Here is a 26,323-nt window from a genome sequence, read left to right as displayed (position 1 = left end):
ACAGAGGTCGCAGGAGGAAGGATCTGAAGTGTCGGTGTGTGTGTGTGTGTGTGTGTGTGTGTGAGACTGCTGCCTGTTGAACAGAGGTCGCAGGAGGAAGGTTCTGAAGTGTCGGTGTGTGTGTGTGTGTGTGTGTGTGTGTGTGTGTGTGTGTGTGTGTGTGTGTGTGTGTGTGTGTGTGTGTGTGTGTGTGTGTGTGTGTGTGTGAGACTGCTGCCTGTTGAACAGAGGTCGCAGGAGGAAGGTTCTGAAGTGTCGGTGTGTGTGTGTGTGTGTGTGTGTGTGTGTGTGTGTGTGTGTGTGTGTGTGTGTGTGTGTGTGTGTGAGACTGCTGCCTGTTGAACAGAGGTCGCAGGAGGAAGGATCTGAAGTGTCGGTGTGTGTGTGTGTGTGTGTGTGTGTGTGTGTGTGTGTGTGTGTGTGTGAGACTGCTGCCTGTTGAACAGAGGTCGCAGGAGGAAGGATCTGAAGTGTAGGTGTGTGTGTGTGTGTGTGTGTGTGTGTGAGACTGCTGCCTGTTGAACAGAGGTCGCAGGAGGAAGGTTCTGAAGTGTCGGTGTGTGTGTGTGTGTGTGTGTGTGTGTGTGTGTGTGTGTGTGTGTGTGTGTGAGACTGCTGCCTGTTGAACAGAGGTCGCAGGAGGAAGGATCTGAAGTGTCGGTGTGTGTGTGTGTGTGTGTGTGTGTGTGTGTGTGTGTGTGTGTGTGTGTGTGTGTGTGTGTGTGTGTGTGTGTGTGTGTGAGACTGCTGCCTGTTGAACAGAGGTCGCAGGAGGAAGGATCTGAAGTGTAGATGTGTGTGTGTGTGTGTGTGTGTGTGTGAGACTGCTGCCTGTTGAACAGAGGTCGCAGGAGGAAGGATCTGAAGTGTAGGTGTGTGTGTGTGTGTGTGTGTGTGTGTGTGTGTGAGACTGCTGCCTGTTGAACAGAGGTCGCAGGAGGAAGGTTCTGAAGTGTCGGTGTGTGTGTGTGTGTGTGTGTGTGTGTGTGTGTGTGTGTGTGAGACTGCTGCCTGTTGAACAGAGGTCGCAGGAGGAAGGTTCTGAAGTGTCGGTGTGTGTGTGTGTGTGTGTGTGTGTGTGTGTGTGTGTGTGTGTGTGTGTGTGAGACTGCTGCCTGTTGAACAGAGGTCGCAGGAGGAAGGATCTGAAGTGTCGGTGTGTGTGTGTGTGTGTGTGTGTGTGTGTGTGTGTGTGTGTGTGTGTGTGTGTGTGTGTGTGTGTGTGTGAGACTGCTGCCTGTTGAACAGAGGTCGCAGGAGGAAGGATCTGAAGTGTAGGTGTGTGTGTGTGTGTGTGTGTGTGTGTGTGTGAGACTGCTGCCTGTTGAACAGAGGTCGCAGGAGGAAGGTTCTGAAGTGTCGGTGTGTGTGTGTGTGTGTGTGTGTGTGTGTGTGTGTGTGTGTGTGTGTGTGTGTGTGTGTGTGTGTGTGTGTGTGTGTGTGTGTGTGTGTGTGTGTGTGTGTGTGAGACTGCTGCCTGTTGAACAGAGGTCGCAGGAGGAAGGTTCTGAAGTGTCGGTGTGTGTGTGTGTGTGTGTGTGTGTGTGTGTGTGTGTGTGTGTGTGTGTGTGTGTGTGTGTGTGTGTGTGTGTGTGTGAGACTGCTGCCTGTTGAACAGAGGTCGCAGGAGGAAGGATCTGAAGTGTCGGTGTGTGTGTGTGTGTGTGTGTGTGTGTGTGAGACTGCTGCCTGTTGAACAGAGGTCGCAGGAGGAAGGTTCTGAAGTGTCGGTGTGTGTGTGTGTGTGTGTGTGTGTGTGTGTGTGTGTGTGTGTGTGTGTGTGTGTGTGTGTGTGAGACTGCTGCCTGTTGAACAGAGGTCGCAGGAGGAAGGTTCTGAAGTGTTTCGGCTAAGTTACAAAAAACCCGCCGCACTGATCCAAAACCAGAACAATTTTTATCCACCCGCCGAAACCCATTTTTGCCCGCAAAATAGATTGCGAAACCGCCCAATATGGCAACCCTGGGAGTGTGTGTGTGTGTGTGTGTTGTTTTTACTGTCGTCGCGCATGCGCAGATTCAGCTGGTCTCGGAGCTCCTGAAACTCGCTGAAAGTCTCTCTGAGGTCCTGCCGTCTGATCGCCTCGCGCTCCTCTTTACACACCCTGTGTGTGTGTGTGTGTGTGTGTGTGTGTGTGTGTGTGTGTGTGTGTGTGTGTGTGTGTGTGTGTGTGTTAGAGAGAGAGAGAGAGAAAGAGAGAGAGTAATGATGAACCACAAACACACGAGACTTTCTCTGTTCAACAGAATAAACTTGAATTAACTCACAATCTGCGGAGTCTTTCCGCCTCCCGGAGAAAATCCGAGACAGACATTCGGTCAGATGAGCTGCGCGCGATCAATAATCAATAAGCACAAGCTGCACATATGATCATAATCATGAAGAGATATCGATAGATCGGATCCTGTCAGTCATCAGGGAATGATCCGAATGGCGGCTTTGTTTGAACTGTTGCCATGGCAACGACTCCATTACCGGCTGCCCCGACAGCCTTAAAGGGACAGTTCACCTCAAAATAAAAATTCTGTTCTCATTTGCTCGCCCTCATATTGTTCCAAACCTGTAAGTGTTTCTTCTGCTGAATAAGAAAGAAGATATTTTTAAGAATGTGGGTAAACATGGGAGTCAATGGCTACCGTCTGGTAAGCTACCGTAATGGCTAACTTAAACCATAAGTTAAATTGAATATAAATGCCTTTTTGTTTATTTACAGCAAACGATCAGCAGAAGTTCAGGGGCCTGTACCATGAAGCCGGATTAGCTGGATAGCCAGATATGTTTAACCTTAGTTTGTGCCAATCCTGGGTTTTAGGTGTCATTAAAGTGATCTGGCTTTTAGCCGTGTTCATCGCCATAGTAACTTACGCTCCACGGCTAACCTGCTCCAGGTTATGTTCGGGGTAAGAGATCTCAAACTGAAACTGGACCAATCAGCTGTGAGCAAAGTAACAGGCCTCTGATGCAATAAAGCCACGCCCCCTTCTCCAAATTAAAGGTCAATACATAGCAAGCGGTTTTTAAAGATTAAAGCGTCTGGATTATAACAATGCTTATTTATAAAAATAGTAATTTTAAATGATTTAGATATAATTTATGTAATTATTATCCCCTTAATCAATTACACATTTATCATTTTAGTTAATCAATCATTAAAGGCATTTTGTTAAAGGACGTGTATGTAAGATTGTGTGACGGTTGGATATCAGCGTGCTCTTCAGCTGATCGTTCCTCACGCTACACAGAACATGCTACATGCTACACAGAACACGCTACACAGAACACGCTTCACGCTACACAGAACACGCCACACAGAACACGGCACCCGCTACACAGAACACGCTGCACAGAACACGCTACACAGAACACGCTACATGCTACACAGAACACGCCACACAGAACACGGCACCCGCTACACAGAACACGCTACATGCTACACAGAACACGCCACACAGAACACGGCACCCGCTACACAGAACACGCTGCACAGAACACGCTACACAGAACACGCTACACAGAACACACTACATGCTACACAGAACACGCCACACAGAACACGCCACATGCTACACAGAACACGCTACATGCTACACAGAACACGCCACATGCTACACAGAACAAGCAACACAGAACACTCCACATGCTACACAGAACACGCCACACAGAACACGCCACATGCTACACAGAACACGCCACATGCTACACAGAATACGCCACACGCTACACAGAACACGCTACATGCTACACAGAACACGCCACACAGAACATGCCACATACTACACAGAACACGCCACACAGAACATGCCACACAGAACACGCCACACAGAACACGCCACACAGAACATGCCACACAGAACACGCCACACAGAACACGCCACACAGAACATGCCACACAGAACATGCCACACAGAACACGCCACACAGAACACGCTACACAGAATACGCCACACGCTACACAGAACACGCTACATGCTACACAGAACACGCCACACAGAACATGCCACACAGAACACGCTACACAGAACACACTACACAGAATACGCCACACGCTACACAGAACACGCCACCCGCTACACAGAACACGCTACATGCTACACAGAACACGCCACACAGAACATGCCACATACTACACAGAACACGCCACACAGAACATGCCACACAGAACACGCCACACAGAACACGCTACACAGAATACGCCACACGCTACACAGAACACGCCACATGCTACACAGAACACGCTAAACAGAACACACCACACAGAACACGCCACACACTACACAGAACACGCTACACAGAACACGCCACATGCTACACAGAACACGCTACACAGAATACGCCACACGCTACACAGAACACGCCACATGCTACACAGAACACGCTAAACAGAACACACCACACAGAACACGCCACACACTACACAGAACACGCCACATGCTACACAGAACACGCCTCAGCTCGCCTCTACCTGAGGAAACTGAGGAGGCCTGTATGTAGGGCAGATTCTCAGAGACACTTATTCAGGGTTATTTAAAGACAAAAGTAGGCTAAGTGTCACGTGTCGACTCCCGAAGGAAAAACACAGAGATGAGTCAAGCGGTATGATCCTGAAGATTAATAAAGGACCGTAATATTCATTCAGATTTAGGAAAACCCTGTCATGTTTACAACACATGGGCCCGGTTCCACAGAAAGGGCTTAGATTAAACCAGGATTAGTTCAATGAAGCAGCTTGTAGAAAACACATGACCAGCGGCGTGCGTCTGGAGACTTAAATCAGCTCAGACATGAGTTTAGTCTGAGATATCTTAAGCCTGATCTGTGGAGCCGGCCATAGTTCACGGCCTTCAGTTATATCAGCTCAGACATGAGTTTAGTCTGAGATATCTTAAGCCTGATCTGTGGAACCGGCCATAGTTTACGGCCTTCAGTTATATCAGCTCAGACATGAGTTTAGTCTGAGATATCTTAAGCCTGATCTGTGGAACCGGCCATAGTTCACGGCCTTCAGTTATATCAGCTCAGACATGAGTTTAGTCTGAGATATCTTAAGCCTGATCTGTGGAACCGGCCATAGTTCACGGCCTTCAGTTATATCAGCTCAGACATGAGTTTAGTCTGAGATATCTTAAGCCTGATCTGTGGAACCGGCCATAGTTCACGGCCTTCAGTTATATCAGCTCAGACATGAGTTTAGTCTGAGATATCTTAAGCCTGATCTGTGGAACCGGCCATAGTTCACGGCCTTCAGTTATATCAGCTCAGACATGAGTTTAGTCTGAGATATCTTAAGCCTGATCTGTGGAACCGGCCATAGTTCAAGGCCTTCAGTTATATCAGCTCAGACATGAGTTTAGTCTGAGATATCTTAAGCCTGATCTGTGGAACCGGCCATAGTTCACGGCCTTCAGTTATATCAGCTCAGACATGAGTTTAGTCTGAGATATCTTAAGCCTGATCTGTGGAACCGGCCATAGTTCACGGCCTTCAGTTAAATCAGCTCAGACATGAGTTTAGTCTGAGATATCTTAAGCCTGATCTGTGGAACCGGCCATAGTTCACGGCCTTCAGTTATATCAGCTCAGACATGAGTTTAGTCTGAGATATCTTAAGCCTGATCTGTGGAACCGGCCATAGTTCACGGCCTTCAGTTATATCAGCTCAGACATGAGTTTAGTCTGAGATATCTTAAGCCTGATCTGTGGAACCGGCTATAGTTCACATCAAATACTTTTTTTTTTCATATTCGTTTCAAATAAATGTATGTTGTGTAAAAGGTGTCTAATATTATAGACACAGCCACTTGACTGAGAGATTTATTTGTGATAGAATAATTACTTTATAATGTTATTGGAGTCTCACACACATGCTGTAATGTCAATCTGAGCCGTGCATTAATCTGAGTGGAGACGGATATTATGGGATGGTTTGATCCTGACCCGTAAGAAACTTAAGGTTGCCACGTAACAAATCCTTCAAGTTGACTTAAATTAAATTAACTGCTAACTACAACATTAAAATAAACATGTAAAGAGAGTACAAATACTATAAACCCATGAATATAAATAATTGGGAATCATATTTAAAAAAACATTTATCATTTATAACTTATATGTTGGTTTGGTAGTTTTGCTGTTTCCTTATAAATGTCCAGAAATGTGTTTTTTGTGTGTAATTTGTCAAGTTGTTCACCAGGGTCCTGTACCATGAAGCCGGATTAGCTGGATAGCCAGATATGTTTAGGCTTAGTTTGTGCCGGTCCTGGATCTTTGGTGCCATTAGAGTGATCTGGCTTTTAGGCGTCTTCATCGCCATAGTAACTTACCCTCCGCGGCTTACCTGTTGATCTCAAACTGAAACTGGACCAATCAGCTGTGAGTAAAGTGACACGCCTCTGATGCAATAAAGCCACGCCCCCTTTTCCAAATTAAAGGTCACTGCATAGCAAATGTTTTTTAAAGATTAAAGCGTCTGGCTTTTAACAGTGCTTACTTATGATTATAATAATAATTTTGAATGATTTAATATATGTTTGGTCTCGTTTTAAAGACGACACTGCCAGATTATTGCTGAAATGCCATAATATTGACTTTAAATCTCATAAATATGTTTTAGTATGTCATCATTTCTACTTAAGTCCTTTACTAAAGCATTAACACTGCCTGACACCGGTTGTGTTTGTATGTTAGGGTTTGTGTTGGGATTAAACACCAGACTCTAGTTTGCTACCATATCGTGATGATCAGATAAACGGCTGTCAAAGGGAGGAGGGATTACATCCTTCAGTGGCTCATCATTCTGATTAAAGGGCACAGATATGAAAATCAACGCACGACTAATAACGAAGAGAAACGGGTTCATTCTGGCTACGCCTGGCGCTCTTTTTTGATCGCCTTTTTGATCTTTTATTATTCATCCTAAATTAGGGATCATTCGAAAGCTCACGAACTCCAAACTCATCCCGCGTAAACCGTTCTGAAATCGGATGTAGCGTTACCATAGAAATGGCACCCGAACTTCTTCTGGCAGGCTCCTCCCCCTAGTGGGCGGAGTCATGTTTCATATTATAACATTCATTTAAACTTAAACTTTAAACTAAAATCTTTTATAATCTTGACAAAACACACTTCACCGGAAAGCTCAGAGTCTCAGGGTTCCACGTGTGGTGACGGTTTTATGATAGAAGTAATATTTGGACAGAAATGTACAGGAAAATGCATCAATCGATGGAATGTGTGACACCCGTTGGGTGTTTTTAGTACTGCGCCGAAAATAAAATGTCACAAGAACTTCAATTATTGTGATATCAACTTCCAATTTGGAACACAATTTGGATAGGCATATGGCTTTGATTTTATAGAATTTAATATATATATACACATACATTCCATATAAAATAAATATTTAGTACAGTATTTTTCACTTGCAGTTAATTTAAATGCATAACTTTCTCATCATTTCATATTTTGAAATGCTTTCACTTCAGCAATAATCTGCTGAGTGTTTTCTTTGAATCAAGACCAAACTGAGGTTTATATTCCAATGCATTCTTGAATTACAGCCATTTAAGTTTGGATAGTGCATTATCATGACTATTCTCTCCTCCGCGTTTGTGTTCAATCCTCAGATAAAGATTCAAACGGTTATGAATCAGTGAATCGATTCATGATTCGGATCGCGTGTCAAACTGCTGAAATCACGAGACATTGGCGATCCGAATCATGAATCGATTCACTGATTCATAACCGTTTGAATCTTTATTTGAGGATTGAACACAAACGCGGAAGAGAAGCCAATGCTGAAAAAAGTCGTAGTTTTTGTTATTTTTGGACCCAAATGTATTTTGGATGCTTCAAGAGACTCTAATTAACCCACTGATGTCTCATATGGACTACTGTGATGATGTTTTTATTCCCTTTCTGGACATGGACAGTATAGTGTGCATACACTTGCATAAGCTCTCGGACTAAATATAAAATATCTTAAACTGTGTGTGAAGATGAACGGAGGTCTGACGGGTGTGGAGCGACATTAGGGAGAGGAGTTAATGACAGACATTTCATTTCTGGGTGAACTAAACCTTTAATGTGTTAAGCAGATCTCACACTAGACTGAAGAGAGTAATTCTGAGCTCGCTCTGATCAGCTAAACCCAGTCAGATGATGGGATTGGACATTCATGCAGAAGTGTGTGACGCCAATCAAACAGACACACACTCGAGTGCAACAGAGGTTTATTATCAATTATGCTCCAAGGACATCAACAAGCTTTATGCTATCGTAATATGAATATCAAATTTCACTGCAATAAAGTGCAAGTCGACTGTACATTTGTTTATTTAGTTTACTAGTGTATTATTGTGCCTGTAAAAGAATCAAAGCCCTTGAGTTCAAACTGCACACGTGTAAAGTTGAACTTAACTACACAGAGCTGAAGATTCATCATCATAAACTCGACTTCAAGCTAACGTCGGAGTGATATTTCTACGTCTGATCCGTAAACCGGTACACTTCAGCTCATGCGGTGCGATCGATCGGGCCAATGGTTTGGTTTTTACAGCTCGTCCAGGTTCGAAGATCCAAAAGAGACGCGTGTCCTCGTGCCTGACGGCTAAACCAGTTCATGATCGAGGACACGCGAGAGAGATGAAGTACAGTAACAAAAACAGGCATTCACATGAGCACGTGGCACAATCCAGTCCCCACATTACAGCTGTGCATAGGAAGAATAAAAGCACTTATGGTATCTGCAAACATTAAGCACATCATCGCCGCTAGTGTTGTCAAAAGTACCCAAAAGTGACGTTTTGAGCACTGAACACCTCTGATTGGCCATTGCGTTCATGTGCTCAACAGATACGTCTGTGATTGGCCAGCACTTCAAAAACATGTAAACAAACATTAATGACTCTTTTCAACATGCACACGCACACACACACGCACACGCACACACACAGGAGTGTTTGAAAGCACCTGTCCGCTGATCGAACGCCTGCTTTTAAACGTTCCCATGCATTGATCATTTTAGCCAATCACAGACATTTCTGTTGAGTGTATGAACACAATGGCCAATCACAGACATATCTGTTGAGTGTATGAACACAATGGCCAATTACAGACGTTTCTGTTGAGCGCATGAACACAATGGCCAATCAGAGAGCTCACATTTTAATTTCAGTACCAACTCGATACCGAAGTCGGTACTTTTGACAACTCTAATCTTTGTGATGCTTGTTTATGCTGGAGGGGAGCGATGACAGCATTCCAGTCCAATGGAGAGACGGATCCGGCGGCGGCACGGCCAACCGGGTCCGGCGGGTCCTACCGTCTTTGCATAGGGAGAGTAAGAGAAAGCAAACCCGTCGACAAGCGGCAAGAAACACAGAACAAACTCAACAGGAATCTGAGCAAAGATGGTAGGACCCTGTGAAGCGCTGCATGCCAATGAGCCGGACCGGAGCCGGACTGGAGCCGAGCCGGAGCCAGACCGGAGCCGAGCCGGAGCGTCACTATCTGTGCAGCAGCACGAAGGCCTCGAGCCGCTCGGGGATGTTCCCGCGGTAAGCCAGGCCGTGTTTGATGATGGCGCGGGCCGCCAGACACTGCAGCGTGGTGTGGTTAATGGGCTGGATCAGGTTCTTGGCCATCTCCTTCTGGTCCAGCAGGTCGCAGGCCGTCTGCTTAAAGGAGTTGGTGCTGTCGAAGTGCGTCCCGCCGGAGATGAGCAGGTTCATGATGTCTGGGTGGTTGTTGGACGCCGCCACGTGCAGAGGGCTGTTATCGTCCTGGTCTCTGCAGTTAACGTCGGCTCCGCACTCCAGCAGGATGGAGGCCACCTGCAGCGACGGGAACTTGCAGACGGGGTAGCGGCCCACGCAGGTGGTGTTCCGGTCCACCGCCAGGTGCAGCGGGCTAAACCCGTTCTTACCGCACGCCTGCAGCTTCAGGAACCGGTAGATGGTCTCCTTCTTAAAGTGGTCCTGCTCCACCGTGCACGGCACCTTCTCCAGCAGGCAGATTAGGTGCAGAATAATGGACAGAACCTTGCTGAGCTGGGCCGGATCCGCGCCGGGTCGCTTTACGGCTCGCTCGATCTCCAGCACGCTTTTGCTGAGGATCTCCATAAGCTGGCTGAAGGACACGGAAGTCCCCAGGAGGCCTTTGGCTCGATCCTGGAGCATAAAGGAGAAGAGTTCTGCGAAGGAAAGCAGGCTGCTGGCTGTCATGGGGCTGAGCGGGTCCAGGTTGTTCTGCTGCATATCCAAAGCGTATTTCCACAGCTTAATGCAGCGCTCGAAGTTCCCCGAATCCGCGTACACCGCCCCTCGGTACCGGATGTAGTAGGACGTGTCCGGATGCGCCGGTCCAAGAATGCGTTCGCGGATGAGCAGAGCTTGCATCCGCATATCATCCGGATCTGCAATCAGGCTATCCAGCTCCTCCAGAGTCTTCACCTCTTTGGTGTAGTCGTACGCCATCACCAGCTGCTTCGGCTCTTCTTTCCAGAGCACGTGTGTGGAGTCGCTGTACCGCGAGTCCATGGCTCGCTTCCAGTACTTCAGCGCGCCCAGCAGATCCCGCTTCTTGTCCACGAAGGTGGCTCCCAGAAGCTCCAGGGCGTTGATGCGCTCCATGCGGCCCGTTTGAGGATGCTGCGTCAGGAAGTCCACGATGTTGGTGTGGCCCGTCACGCTGGCGGAGAGCAGCGGGGTCATCCCGTAGCCATCCTTCTCCATGCTGGCTCCGTACTTCAGGAGCATCCTCATGATCTCCAGACTGCCGGATTCGGCACAGTCGTGTAATGCCGTGTTTCCTGGAAGAGAAAGAACACACCGAGATTTAAATGGGCAGCGCGAGCGGAACCAAACTAGGGATCAATCAATCAAATCATCTTTATTTCTATCGCTCTTCTCCAGCGCCGATTGTGTCAGAGCAGCTTCAGTGTTAAACAGGACAATACTGCAGCAGAATTAGATTGGGCTGCACAGTCGTTCTGGAGTAAACAGTGATGCTATCAGCTTATTTTAATTTATCATTTAATTCATGAGAATTCACCGTTTCATTTGAGAAAACTGTGATATCATGAAATGAACACACACACACACACACACACACCTTCATGGCAACCCGTCATAATAAAAGTTTGGATAAACGTGGTACAATTTTTAGAATATATTAGGCTACTGTTGTACAGTAGATTTAACTTCATCTCTATGTAACCTTAATAATAATTAGTCTCTACTAATGATAATGCCATGGTGGTTTATTATTTTACACTTGATGTTTTTTTAAAACAATGTTTAATTTTAAACAGCATACAGCCTTTGAATGTTTATAACGATTATCATCTTAAATATAAAACGTATTAAATTTTATTGATTTAAAAAAAAAAAAAGGTTAAATAAAAAAACATTGTGTGGTACCGAGATTGGTAAATGTGTATGGCATTGGTACCGACTACTGGAAATGTGGTATCGTGACATTCCTATTCCCTAATTCACATTATCCGATCCTTTATTAACCAGACACCCGTTTTCATTTCATTAAGAGAACAAAATGTTTAAAACCAAATATGTTACATTAGACTGGAGATAAGAAACTTTGGTAGCACTTTATTTTAAGGTTCAGTTATTAGCTAGTGTCTTATGATCATGCATATTACTGTGATATTGTCTGTTTATGAGCACTTCTAAAGCTCATATTAATGCCTTATTCTGCATGAGCTTATTCTACATCCCTTAATCCGACCCAATACCTAAACTTAAACGCTACAAAAACTACCTTACTGACTATTAATAAGCAGGAAATTAGGAGTTTATTGAGGCAGAAGGCGGAGTTAATAGAGAATATGTGTTCCTCCTACTGAAGTGTTACCGAAACATTGTTTGAAATTAGGGATGCACGATATTATCGGCACGACATCGGAATCGGCCAATAAACGCTTAAAATATAAAAATCGGCATCGGCCGATATGAAAACATTATGCCGATATGCCTTGCCGATATGATAAGGTGTTGATATGCGCCTGCAATAACTCACGTGTGCAAGGAGTGCTACAGCGATGAGACCATGTCAGCACTGCGGTCATTCTTCAAGTGAAAACAAGAAAATACATTGCATGTACAGTGATTTATATTGACTGTTTTTAAATGCTGCCTTGAATTTCTGAATGCACGTACAGAAGGACGTGGCCGTCAGCAGCAGATCTGCCACGTTTTCACAACAAAACTAGCCCAAACCAAGCCCAATCACGTCTCCCCAGTCCCACTCTCTAGCGCGTGCGGCAGCCTCCACCGCAGCAGAAGCTCCTCCAGGTCCTAGTGCCCTCCAGCTAGACCGCTATATATTTATACATGTAGTGGGTGCGCTGTTGTTACACTAATACAATGAAAAGTAGAATACACAAATAAATTGAAGTTACTTCTTGTTCTGAATAAACAAATCAGTAATGATGTCATAAATCACAAGCATGACACTTGTAAATTAAATACTTTTATATACAGTGTATTAATCTGTAATACAATTTTACGAAATGGATGATGAAAAATAATCCAAGGAGCTCTACAATAATTGTAGAATTAAAAGACAGCATCAATGGATGTCATGCCACCCCCACTTCATGTGCACAAACGTTAAATCCACAAATACAATATTTAGGTTACAGCTGCATCTGGGGTGAAAAATTACTGACTTTATTATTGTTATTTTCAGAGCTTTTAATATACTCTTATCATAAAAAGAACTTTATTAAAGGGTTACTTCAGCGATTAGCATATGGCTTTGTATCAGTAGAAACCCTGGAGAATATTCAAATTATTGTGCTTTCCCCCCTCATATCTCCCTGAGACGAGAGATTTATGCATTTTATTTCTGGAAAAATTCCTCCTATGATGCAAAATGACGATTTTTGCATCATAGGAGGAATGTTTGCCCAAAGGCTAAAGACTACAGCCAGCAGAGGGAGCCGTTTCCGCATGTTTTGAATCTGCGCATGGGGGATGGGAGATTACACTCAGCTCGCAGGGAGAGCTCAGCTTGCAGACAGGATCATTTAAACGGAGCTATGGTGAGCAATGGAAGTCTTTTAACTTCTCAAATTCATTTCTATGAAAGTTAAGCTTGCAAAGGCATGAACTGAAACGCTCCAGACTGAACTCGCGTTGTGAATGTATGCCGCGAGTGTAGTCGCGATTACCTCAGCTCTCATCACTCCTGCAGTAAGTGCTCAGGGCTGTGACACTCGCGCGGTGACTCACTCATTATATTGAACAGACACGTTCAGTTTTTAATTGTAGTGTCTTCTCTAACTCAGTCACTGTAATCAAGTTGGTGGTGTTGGGAATGGCCTCACAGGGCAGCGAAGCATTCTGGGAATTGTAGTCTTTCATCCCCATGGGACAAAAACACATTTTCTGTCTTTTCTCAGTCTAGAAGACACCAAATTCAAAAATAATTTCACATTTCTACTGCATTGATGACCCAGTTTAACTACAGATTCATCTTCCCAGCGCTGAAGTACCCCTTTAACATTTATTTATCTTCAACAAGAATCCTTTTATTAAGGATACCTCAGAAATCTAAAACCAGAATGAAAAAAAAATAGTTTTTGCTCAAAATGGTGTTGTTTCCAAACAAAGGGAAAAAATAAACCTATATCGGCATCGGTATCGGCCAAAATGAGCTGAAAAATATCGGCATATCGGATATCGGCAAAAATCCAATATCGTGCATCCCTATTTGAAATATGTTTTTATTTAACGTATCTGTGCATTACACAAAGGATTGCCTTTGCCTAAAACTGAAAGTATTGTCAGTGTCTGTTCCTTAACTAAAAACACAGCAGTTTTTCCTGTTCTCTGCATCTTGTGTGGCATTTAAAGACATTCAAGCTGAATTTTTCAGAAGGTTCTGTTGTAATTTATATATCGCAATATATATCATTATCGCAAGAGGCTGCAATGTATATGGCAATATAGATTATAGGCCATATCGCCCATCCTCCTGGAGGATAATCACAGCACTATAGTGAGTAGAGGTCGACCGATTCATCGGTTTCGCTGATCGGCAACGAATGCTAATGGGGAAATCGTTGGGGGAAAAGTCGGTTATTGTAAAACTCCACACCGACCGTTTTCCGTGTTGGGTCCGTTGAGAAGGCTTTATCCCGCACGAGAGCGGCCTCTAGAGGCAGTCTGAAGCCCGACCCAAATGCAAACTATTAGGGGTGCAACGATTCGTTTTAACAACGATTCGATTCGTATCACGATTTGAGGTTGTCGATATGATTCAAGGACGATTTTGGTTCATTTAGAACGATACGATACGATTCAGTGACTTGAAATCGATTCAGTAACCTTTAGCCAAAACTTTAAATCAGTGTGACTGAAATAAATACGTGCAGGTGAAGTTTCCTAGATTGCTGTTGTTTCTTTTAAGGGAATCAGATTTAACCTGATAAGCGTCACGAGGACGAGGACGTGCTGAAACTCTCTTTGCTTAAATTAGCTCAAAATTACTATCAGATGTAAGTAATTACCTTGACAAACTATACATCATTAAAAAGATCTAAGACTAAAGTTTAATTTTGTTACCTCTGTTTTATTCTCAAAGTCTTATAATGACCGTAATGTGTTAATATGTGCCAGGAGTTATGAATATGATCTTGGGCGTCGCTACCTTTTGATTGTAATATGCGCGTCATTTGCTCCCATTCATAAAAAACTCTTCTCTGGTCGTCATGAAGACACTCGACAAAACAACTTCCCTCAGGGCTTTTACTTCAAATGTGTGCAGATGTGGAGAAATATTGATAGATTCTCACACGTTTGAGTCAAATTTCTATACAGAGAAGTATTATTTATTCAATCTTTATCCAAAATCCGCGGATGTGTGATTATGAGAGCAGTAGACAGTGATATGCTGTGTTTTCAATTCATTCTGGCAGCCGGAGGGCGCTGGAAAGCTGTACTACTGAAAATTCACTCCCCTATGCATAGATGAAGAACAGACACACCATGTGACATTCAGGAAGTATCTGACATGACCAAAGCTGCTTTCTAGCGATCGTCAGATGGCTATTTTATGCAGATAGACACGTTTTAAGACAATAAACACACAATCGCGGCAATATATGGTTGGTCTGTGTTCTTTATGCCATGTTGGGTGGTTTCATAATAGATGATATTTATAATGCAATGCTATTCCACATAGCTTTTAGCATTGTATATTTTCTGTCAGATTTTTTGACCCGAAGCTACATGAGATCACATATTGTTATATAAAACACTCGACTTATAAATTATAAAGTGATATGAAGCAAGTTTTGAATAAAACATGATTTTAATCGTATAAATTGTTGTTTTGCTGGTGTGCTAAGCTAACATGCTAGCTTGCCCTAGATGCACCTGCCACTGAGTAAATACTTTATTTTTATGAACATTTTCTAAATGTAAAACTACTGAAATGCTTATTTGGACGAAATGCATTCAATAGAGTCTCAGTGAGGGTAAAGTGAGAGGTTTGATTTAGAAATGAGGTTTGAATAGAACAGTTTGAATAGAGAATCGTTAGTAATTATAATGCAGACAAAAGAATAATAATTGGAGCCATAACCAGTCCGCAGAAGTGTGAATGTGTGCCGGGGAGACAAACTGAATGGGGCAGTTTGCACCTCTAAACAATAGAGGCAAAATAGAGAATGAAAGCTGAGAAGATGTGGCAATAAACATCAGTTGATATTTCAGAGATATCTCAAAATAAAATCACATGAAACGATCTTGTAAAACGTTTAATAAAATTCAGAGTTTTAGACTGATCATCTTCAGATCTGAAATATAACATGGTCAGACTTGTGGCTTTAGCTGTAGTGCATTTCTAGATTTCTCCAAGGCCCACTTCAATTTTATTTTCATAAAGATATTTCATACAAATAAATTTCTAATAACTTTACAAAACTTTGAAGCTTATTATAGCTTTTTTTTATTATAAAAAATATTATCATTTTGACTTTACAGTAAACTGCCAGGTGTCTGCTTTCAAATGAGACCATAATTATGCTTTTAGTGCAAAGGATTCACAAACTGTATTTGTTTTAGTCTGAGTATACATTTCTTAGGATTTTTTCAAAATTTAGAAATCAGCTTAACAGGTTAAACAAACAAGTAAACAATTAATGGCAAATCTGTTCACATTTTATTTGAATAAAGTGCAACCAACAGTTTAGGTTTAATTAACAGGAAGTTCACCTTTTCTTCTCATTTTTAATAAAAGTACAGTAAGTGCAACCAGCACACCACTACTGCTACTTCTGCTTGTTCTTCAAAATAAATATATTACAACATTAATATCACAAATAAAGTGCGACTAACATCTCTTCAGGTTGAATGAGCAGCGGCTGAACCTGTTACTGCTACAGCGAGCGACTCCTTTAGAACATCTCCATCTTTACTAAAGCCGAAGTGTTTTCTCACACTGGACCGCGATGCTGGCCTGATCATTTCTCGCTCGTCGGCTTCTGCTCTGTCCTCCGCTGTCATGACTAATCCTGTGTTATGCTTTCTTTGCGCTGCTGGCGTGCGGCTGACGTCACATATAAGCAGACTGAGTAACGGTTAACGCCTTTATCATTAAAAGTGCTAAAAAAAACATCCAGATAAAGTCTGACGTGCTTAAATCAAATGCGTTATTTCCTATTATCGATACAATCAATCGATTACCTTTTAAAACGATATTAGATCGATATATGTCGTCCGGAAGGCCAACTTGCCGAGCACAGATCGATGTAGTTGGGTCATAGGAATATAAATCGAGTAGATGAATCGTTACACCCCTACAAACTATTGTCATGCGGCCGACAGATATATTAACTAATCAGAAACGCATTCGGTTCAATGCATGATATTTCACTATATTGATAAGACAATCGCCAAGTGTTCTACAAACGCGTGACTGTTTGGAACTATTGTTCATTGTTAGTTTGTTAATGTACATTTCTTATTTATCTGTTAACCTTAGTCAATGCCCTATGAACTAACATCAATGATTTAGGAACATTTGTATTGCTCAAATATTAACACATGCTGTAAATATTTATATTGCATAATACATTCTTGTTAACAAATGGGACTTGCAAAGTGTTATCCCTGAAATATGTTATTATAGTGACAGGGCATGAGTTCTGAGAATCCCCCAATGCCCCTGATATCCATGAAACACACACGGCCTAGAACCGAAGCATCACACTGCCTCCGCCGGCTCGCCTCTTCCCATTGAGCATCCTGTTCCCCAGGTAAGCCCCACACACACACACACACACACACACACACACACACACACGCTGTCTGATAACTGGGACAAACGGAGCCACGGATCCTTCATATTTGGCCAGTTTTGTGAATGACAGAGTTAGGCCTGTTGCGATTATTGAGTCTAATATTTGTAGGAGTGACCCCGAATGTTTCGATAGGAGGAGCCTGGACGGACTACCGATCTCACAGTCGAATCTTCGCTGTTCTGAGACGAGGATCATGGCATTTTAGCTATAATACGAGGTGCTCAATACGAGTGTTTACTGGTAAATGATCATGTGTGAGGAGGACCGTTACACACACACACGGGTAAATCCGTTCCAGCTATTTGTCCTAAGGGAAGTTGTAGCATTAAGGCCCTTTCACACTGGACGCGATTTTGACACGTGAATAATTTGCGCAATGGTTTTATTTTTTGATCAGCTGTGTGTAATGAGCGCTTCCACACCGAACGCAAATGTGCTGCGGCGAAAAAAGAAACAAAATAAATAAATGTAGTTTATGTCAACTTTTTTAGCGGCGACAGAAATGGCTTTAACCAATCACACACAAGGAAACAAAGGTGAGGAAATGTCCAGTTGATGTCACGAGCTATTCACTCAACATTAGCCTTCGCCAGGTGTGGCGTATCTCAGGAGATTACAGCAGTAGCTCCAGTTAAAGCTGTGCACCTGCAGCTGTGATTACTGACAGCAATAACTTCACCTTTTATAAATCGTTTATTCTTTTCCTAGCCCTTGTGTCCGCGATTATGGAAAGTGAATGTGTTGCCATCAGTTCGTCTGTGGCACTGAAATGTTTGCATTGTGACTGAACTGGAAACATCAGCTCCGGATCGATTGGTTCCTGAAGTGTGTATTAAGGGGGACGCACACCGGACGCGGAGCTCGGCGGCGCGCCACGTCTTTAAAATTCGAACACATTGTTTTCAATGAGTGCAAGCACACCGGTGGCGGCACTCGGCGCCTGTCCGCGGCGACTCAGGAAGTTGTTCTAAATCCTGCCGCGCCACTTCCAGCTTTTATATTAAAAGTATCTTATATTTCCCTCAAATCGTGAGGTGTACTGATTTCACCCTCTGCTACAAGACACATTTGTTTTACATTCTGAGTTCAGCTTGAATAAAGTCTAAACATATTTTGGGGAAATGTATAATAAACATAGCCTTTTTAAAATATTTTATTTGGCTCTGTTGTGCCATATTTCCATTCAATAACCCCAGTGATGCGAAACAATAAAGCACAGGCAAATGTACCGTTGGCCTCTCGTGGTTACGTTCAGTCTTGTGCTGCCACCTACTGGATTTACCAGGTTATACACATTACTGCGTATAGAATGATGTGCGGTGTGCGATCCCTGAGACGCGGCGCAGCGGCGAGCTCCGCATCCGGTGTGCGATCCCTGAGACGCGGCGCAGCGGCGAGCTCCGCATCCGGTGTGCGACCCCCTTTAGTCTCCTCAGATGCGATGCTAATGCTACTCAAATTGTCCCTTTACTTTGGAAAGTGAGTGTATAAGTGGAGAGAGAGAGAGAGAGAGAGAGAGAGAGAGAGAGAGAGAGAGGTTTGACTTTTTACTGCGCCGAGTCGAAGTACTCCCAGAAGTGCTATTCCGCCACACATTATAGTTCTCCTTTTTAAAAGCGCCACGTTTTATTTTGTGTCATCATACTTGATCGTTCATCTATTGGTGTAACTGTATTTAAATAGAGGAGCACGTGGAGGTGTTTGGTGCTTCTAGCTTGATCTCTGTTTGGTACCATAGTGAATGAACTGGGCTTAGTGGGCTAAGCTAATGCTATCAGACCATCAGAGAGATTAAGAGCACACACTGAGACGAGAGAGGTGTGTCAACGCATCTTAGTTAAGGGAATAACAGTTGAAAAAATGGTGAAGTATCTCTTTAAATAAAATGAAAAGCTCGTCTTCACTGAATGATGAAGTGTCCGTGTTTTCTCAGCTGTCGGTGTGAATGTTTAGGAATGTTGGAGCTCTTCGTGTCTGACGTGAATGGGTTAGATGCAAAAGAGTCGCATGCGAAATATTCGCTTATTCTTTACACGTCTGGTGTGAATAAAGTCGTAGTTTTTGTTATTTTTGGACCCAAATGTATTTTGGATGCTTCAAGAGACTCTAATTAACCCACTGATGTCTCATATGGACTACTGTGATGATGTTTTTATTCCCTTTCTGGACATGGACAGTATAGTGTGCATACACTTGCATACGCTCTCGGACTAAATCTAAAATATCTTAAACTGTGTGTGAAGATGAGCGGAGGTCTTACGGTTGTGGAGCGACATTAGGGGGAGTCATTTTTATTTTTGGCTGAACTAACCCTTTAAGGTAAATCTGGTGCCTATTCGGTCCTCGTTACCTTTGACGCTCTTGCGGTTGACGTCGGCCCCTTTCTCCAGCAGGAACTGAGCGATCTCGCGATGGCCCTTATAGCAGGAGATCATCAGGCAGGTGTGGCCGTGCCGATTGGCCACCTCCAGATCCGCCTTGTGCTCCACCAGGTAGCGCACGATCTCCAGGTGCCCGTCGAAGCAGGCGGCCCTGAGCGGGGTGGAGTTGGTGAGGGTGGTGTTGTTGACGGAGGCTCCGTGGCCCAGCAGAGCCTGCACCACCTTCAGGTGCCCTGCGGCGGAGGCGGCCCACAGCGGTGGAGCTCCCTCGATGACCTCTCCGTCGAAGTTAACGCATCCGCCCACCTCCACCGGCGCGCAGCAGCACTCCATCAGGAACTCCACCAGCTCCAGGTGTCCGTATCGAGCCGCCATCAGCAGCGGCGTGGCTCCGTTCGTCTTCTCCGCCATCAGCTTCATCACCTCGTGGTCGCTCTTGTTCTCCAGCAGCTTCTGGAGGAGCCTCAGTTTGCCGTCTCTGGCGGCGTTGAAAACAGCAGTTTTTAAATCCATGGCATAGGGTTATCCTGCGGACACACACCACAGCGTCACACACACACACACACACATCAATATGTTCTGTAATGTCTAATCACTCAGTGAACTGCATTACTATGAACTATCCATGGTGGATAGATGCACTTTTATGATGGACAGAAGCTATAATGGATAGATGCACTTTTTGGGCTTCAAATTGTGGGCCGCCATTATAAAGCTGGTAAGAGCCAGGAGTCCCAGGGCATTACTAATATAACTCTGATTGTGTTTGTCTGAGAGAAGAAGTTCATGCACACCTGGGATGGGTTGAGGGGGAGTAAATCATGGGCTAATCTTCATTTTTGGGGGAACTATCCCTTTAAATACTCATTTAAATTCATCATTTGAAAATAGTTTGGAAATTGGACATTGCGTTGCCATGGAAACGGCGCTTTAAATCCTGTTAGCTGGTTTTGGGTAGCGTCAAGTTTCATATTTGCACTATTATATTATCAAATCTTTTTGTAAACTTGGCTAAACGCCTTTCATTGGAAAGATCCGAGACTCCAGGTTTAGATTTGATCTCATTCTGAGTTTGTGAAGGTAAATTAAAGACTAAATGTAAGGGAACAACACGTCGATATGTTCTGTAATGTCTAATCACTCGATGAGCTGCGTTAGTGACTCTTCAACAGCATCAGATCTCCTTCACTTTAACATTCATTCTACAACTGAACGTCTTAAAGTGTGAGCGTCGGTGCGGTCCAACACTAGACTGTGGAATAACGGAGGCGTCTGATCGCTGCAGAAACTCTGATGGGGTTTCCGTCGTTGGTCTGGTTCAGCTCGAATCTCTAGATATTCTTAACTCCAGACTCATTTACTGGAGAAGAGAAGCGACTGAAGAGCAGAAATCCTGCGCTCGTGAGTTTATGATTAAAGCAACACCGCATGTGTTGAGAAACGGACAGACGCGAGTTCCTGCTTTAATCATAAACTCACTTCACTGAGTTCAGGAACGAGAGCTCATCCCGTCAGCTCCAGTAAATGGGTCTCGATTAAAGGGGTTAGTTCAGCCAGAAGTGAAATGCCTGACCCGTCAGACCTCCGCTCATCTTCACACACAGTTTAAGATATTTTAGATTTAGTCCGAGAGCGTATGCAAGTGTATGCACACTATACTGTCCATGTCCAGAAAGGGAATAAAAACATCATCACAGTAGTCCATATGAGACATCAGTGGGTTAATTAGAGTCTCTTGAAGCATCCAAAATACATTTGGGTCCAAAAATAACAAAAACTACGACTTTATTCAGCATTAGCTTCTCTTCCGCGTTTGTGTTCAATCCTCAAATAAAGATTCAAACGGTTATGAGTCAGCGAATCGGTTCATGATTCGGATCGCGTGTCAAACTGCTGAAATCACGAGACATTGGCGATCCGATCCTGAATTGATACGCATTGCCATGTGATCGTGTTGGACATTACAGAGATATTTGCGTTTAAAAGTATAGCCTATTAAATATGGCACAATGGCATTTAACGTGTTGGGAAATCGGGCATTTGTCCCGCATCATCTTTATTTCAGACGACCCGACCGACCGCGACCCGAATATCATTAAACATATTTTTAGATGATTCGTAACCGTGGGGACACGCTCATTTTAGAATAACCCGCGCATCACTGTCTCATATGGACTACTGTGATGATGTTTTTATTCCCTTTCTGGACATGGACAGTATAGTGTGCATACACTTGCATACGCTCTCGGACTAAATATAAAATATCTTAAACTGTGTGTGAAGATGAACGGAGGTCTGACGGGTGTGGAGCGACATTAGGGAGAGGAGTTAATGACAGACATCTCATTTCTGGCTGAACTAACCCGTTAGGGTGTTTGGAGATTTGTGCTGGAAAATAAAATCCTGAGGAAGATTTTCATTTATTTAATTGTGCAGATGTAATTTTGCTTTCTGATTTAATGGTTAAATTAAACTGTAACCATGTCTGATTAGATGAAATCAATTTACAGTAATTTATCAAAATATTTTTAGGGCCCTTTGAAATGTCTCTATTTTTCTCAAATTGTGTTTTATCAATGATGACCGAATGTTCATGTTTGGGTGAACTGCCCCTTTAAAGGGCAACTCCGGTGAGAAATGCCCCTCGGGGTGATTAACAGATGGTCAGCCAGTAGATCGTTCTCTGGGATGAGTTTTCATGAAATCGAATGTAAAGAGTTTTATCTCTAAACACAGATTAGCTTATAGCGCTTGTCTATGGGGCACAGGGTAAGTGAAATTAAACCGCTAGTTAATGCCACTAACAGCTCAAAATATCCTCACACTGACACGACAGCATGATGAGGGTCCCTACATGCAGACCGCAGCACTGAGAACTTTATAAGAGTACAAACGGTTTAATAAGAAGATACTTTATAAAGACAGTCACAGACGGCAGCCATCTTGGAAAACAGCCTCGACGAGTTGAGCGACGAGCGCTGTGCTAAGAGATGAACTGTGACTGAATCTCATATGGTCCGCTGTTTCCGGAAGAAAACACTGAACACACCAGCAGAGAAAATAAATAAATAAAAATAATAATGTCCATGTCATTACATTTCATAAACTTAATTCCTATCGATCAGCTCACTTCGTGGCTCGACTCGTCGAGACTGTTTTCCAAGATGGCTGCCGTCTGTAAACCCGTAATGTACTGTCTTTATAAAGTATCTTCTTATTAAACTGTTCACTAACAAACTTCTCAATGCTTCGGATTGCATGTAGGAACCCTCAAAAGTTGACACATCCCATGTCATTGTACAGTAAATTGCATCTTCCTGAAAGGTGTCTACGAGAGCGTGCTCGTTTTCGACATCAGGGCCCTAATTTAATGCCATGACCCGCGAAACCCTGATGAGTTTAGCTTGTTGTTGTCCAAAAGCTCCCTCACGTCATCCCAAAGTCTCCATGTAATCCGTAACGAATGTCGGATGTGTGTAGACGAGTGCTGTGATTCTGCTACGGCATTTGCGCTGTTCTTCACTGAGACCGAAAGCCATGCTAGGAGGTTTCAGACCAGACTGTAATATTAAAGGCACAGTGTGTAATTATCCTGAACAGGGGCGTGTCTTGACTCTCGAGTGGGCGGAGCTTTTATTCTGCCACGAGTGTGTGTGTGTGTGTGTGTGTAACAGCGCTGTTTTATTATCTCACACACATGTGAGTGTGTTAAAGTGATGTTGTAACGCTACTATGAGACTCTTGTGGACACTGCAGTGAGCGAGATCATATCAGGCGGTAACACACGGCACTGAGCGGTAAATCAACAACAGCAGATTTAAACAATAAGACTAACGGTGTTGAGCTGGAGAACAATCATTAGTTTCTGTCCATCAATGATCCAAACAGTGTCTAATAAAACACATCAGATATTAGTGTTGCCATGGTTACTACACAATAACACCAGATGATGATGTCACCAATAGGCAACACACACACACACACACCTGGTTAAAATTACTGATTTCTTTGGATTTAAACATTCACGGAAACATTTGCGATAATAAAGTCCACATAATATATAACAAAACAAAATCTTACATATTGTGCCTTTAAGTGTCTTATAATCGATTAACTTTAGTTATTGAACAGAACTGAATCAACAAGTCAAATCCAGTCATTATTCAGTGCCAATGCTTATGAAACAAATGTGATTCAGCTATTAAAGGTATAAACACAGCTGTATATTAACATGAATGAGTTTCATATTGTCCTGTTTATTACTGTGAATATGTAAAGCGTTATAGTTAAACGCTGACCTCGCTAATATTAATATAGGTTGGCGTGTAAATGTTGTCATCACGTGACACGTCTATAAGCACTTACTATACAATAGCGATTAATTATAGTTTCGTGTTATCATACACACCAATATCTGACCAATGAGCACCGGCTACTCCAGCGGGTCAGTAAAATGACTGATATTAGGAGTGTTAGTGTCATATTCGCGGTGTTTGTCCTGAAGTAATCGCTCGTGTGGTCGTGTTTTCGCGGTTGTCGGAGGCCTTGGCTCTTACCGCTCGCGCTGGTCCTTCCCCGCCTCGATCGTGTCCGTTAACGGCCCGTTTGCTCGGTGTGGTCACACACACAGACCGTGACGGTACTTTTTGCTCATGTCGAGTCCAAATAACACAGAAAGATAAAAATAGAGTCGCTGCGGCTCTTCCTCCCCCGCTTCCTGTAGCGTTACCATCGAGCGCGATCCTCCTCATCAAACACACGCGATGGCTTCACAGCTCCGGGAAATAACCGCTGGTTTAACGGCCATTTCTGCCTGTAAATCTCAGTTCTGTCTTTCAACTCGACGATTGTTGCTCCACCGCTGATTTCCCCCGTCTGTAACTGCAGGTCCCGCCCCCGCTGTGAGTTGATTGACAGCCGCGCGGACCAATCACCGTCTCGTTCTCCATTTAAAGGTAAACGAAAGCAGTCACGACGCGAGAGCGAGGGCTTTTAATAACACGGACGCGCGCTTCACGTCTCTGGCGGATTTATTAGACATTGTTTAACTCATTAATGAAGCCGTGAGAGACTAAACCTCAGAAATGAGCGAGGTGTCAGATCATCTTCCTCCAGTGAGCGTGTCATCACAGCGCCCGCTAGCGGACACACGACGAACTGAATAATGTTGTAATTGTTCGATATTTGTAGTATTCTCCCATAAAAGTGATCGGGAAGACCAAACAGTCAGTCACAGACACTTTGAGCGATGTTAGGATCACAACGACACCACATTAAGCTTGGCCTGATGGTGGCGCTACAGCGGTACGAAACTCCTAAACCGTTACGTGTTATAGTGTCAAAGATGCCAATATTAAAAATAAAGAAATATACAAAGAAATGTAAAAAAAAAAGCAAAAATATATAAATAAATAAATATACATAGAAAAGCAACAAAAAAAGAATAATCATTTATACATATCTTTCCATATACAGTATACAAATATATTTATTCTTTTATTTATACATTTATTAATTTCTATTTTTATTTATTCCCACATTTCTTCCTTTCTACATGTATATATTTCTATATTTATTTATTTCTGCATGTATTTATTTCTATATTTATTTATTTCTACATGTATATATTTCTATATTTATTTATTTCTGCATGTATTTATTTTTGCATGTATTTATTTGAACTATATTTATATATTTCCACATTTCTTCCTTTCTCCATTTATTTATTTCTAAATTTCTTTATTTATATATTTCTACATTTATTTATATATTTATTTATTTATGCATGTATTTATTTCTACATTTATATATTTCCTTATTAAAAGTGTGAACGTCACTTTAATCCAAAAATATGGCATGATGGAATCAATGAAGTGATACGTTTAATCCATTCGTTTGATTCCTTAAAATACTCAAAATCATCAAAAACAGCACGACGCGTTCAGGTTCAGATGGAGATTTGTTTAGAGGTCTGTGACATAGACCGTAAAAAAATATGGACGACTCGACATCATCCGTTTCCGCTTGTCAGATTTGAAGCTTTCAGGCAGCCTTGCACGGCGCGGACATCTTGGGACCGAGTCTGCGCAGTAGCGATTTCGGGACCGGAGTTGCGCAGTAGAGCTCAGGAAGTAGAGCAGGAAGTACAGCTGCGATATCAAAAGCCCGCCCACACTCTCGCAGATGCAGAACAATTAATTATGTTGGTGTGAAATAAACAGTTATGGAAATGTAGAAATTAAAGCTAAAGCTCCAATCTGCTCCCAAAAATTTCGAAAAAAATCCGTTAATGCCTCAGTGACAACTTCACTCAGAGAAGCCGTCAGTCTCAGCTGTCAATCATGACGTCACACCCCCGTTTTTATAGCATCAAATAACTAACTCAAACTAAACTTATTTTTAAAACGAACACCTGAAATGAAATCATCGTGATGATAACTGCCTTCAGTGACATAAACTAACTTTGGGGGACATTTTTTGAAGTGTAATTGTATTATTTAGTTTGCCTCGCGTCCATTAGAAATCACAGAGGGGCGGCTATACTGGGACCGGTCACCGGGGGGCGATCGAGGCGCGAAAGCTTCAGTAAATGAGAGGGAGACTGCAGGCTTGGTCTG

At 43.2% G+C, this 26,323-nt stretch overlaps 1 protein-coding gene across 1 annotated transcript; it reads right to left on the bottom strand.

Annotated features, from left to right (window-relative positions):
• Positions 1-8,210: 8,210 nt before the first annotated feature.
• Positions 8,211-24,788, bottom strand: LOC137039276 (protein fem-1 homolog C). The gene is made up of 3 exons (XM_067414622.1): positions 24,263-24,788; positions 19,676-20,233; positions 8,211-10,806 (listed from the first exon to the last, which is right to left on the bottom strand). The coding sequence occupies exons 2-3, from the start codon at positions 20,217-20,219 to the stop codon at positions 9,503-9,505; spliced, it is 1,848 nt and encodes a 615-aa protein (XP_067270723.1). The 5' UTR covers positions 20,220-20,233; positions 24,263-24,788; the 3' UTR covers positions 8,211-9,502.
• Positions 24,789-26,323: the final 1,535 nt, after the last annotated feature.

Source organism: Pseudorasbora parva, chromosome 13, assembly GCF_024679245.1.
Source record: "Pseudorasbora parva isolate DD20220531a chromosome 13, ASM2467924v1, whole genome shotgun sequence".
NCBI classification, from domain to species: domain Eukaryota; kingdom Metazoa; phylum Chordata; class Actinopteri; order Cypriniformes; family Gobionidae; genus Pseudorasbora; species Pseudorasbora parva.
The sequence above is the reverse complement of the archived record's forward strand: the minus strand, read 5'-3'. Positions and strand labels throughout refer to the sequence as shown.

What these genes read in the sequence shown, in the direction of transcription:
- LOC137039276 (XM_067414622.1), bottom strand. Translation starts at nt 20,219, where the DNA reads ATGGATTTAAAAACTGCTGTTTTCAACGCCGCCAGAGACGGCAAACTG. An exon ending in CAACCGCAAGAGCGTCAAAG is followed by an intron (nt 10,807 to 19,675) that starts GTAACGAGGACC and finishes TTTCTCTTCCAG; the next exon opens with GAAACACGGCATTACACGAC.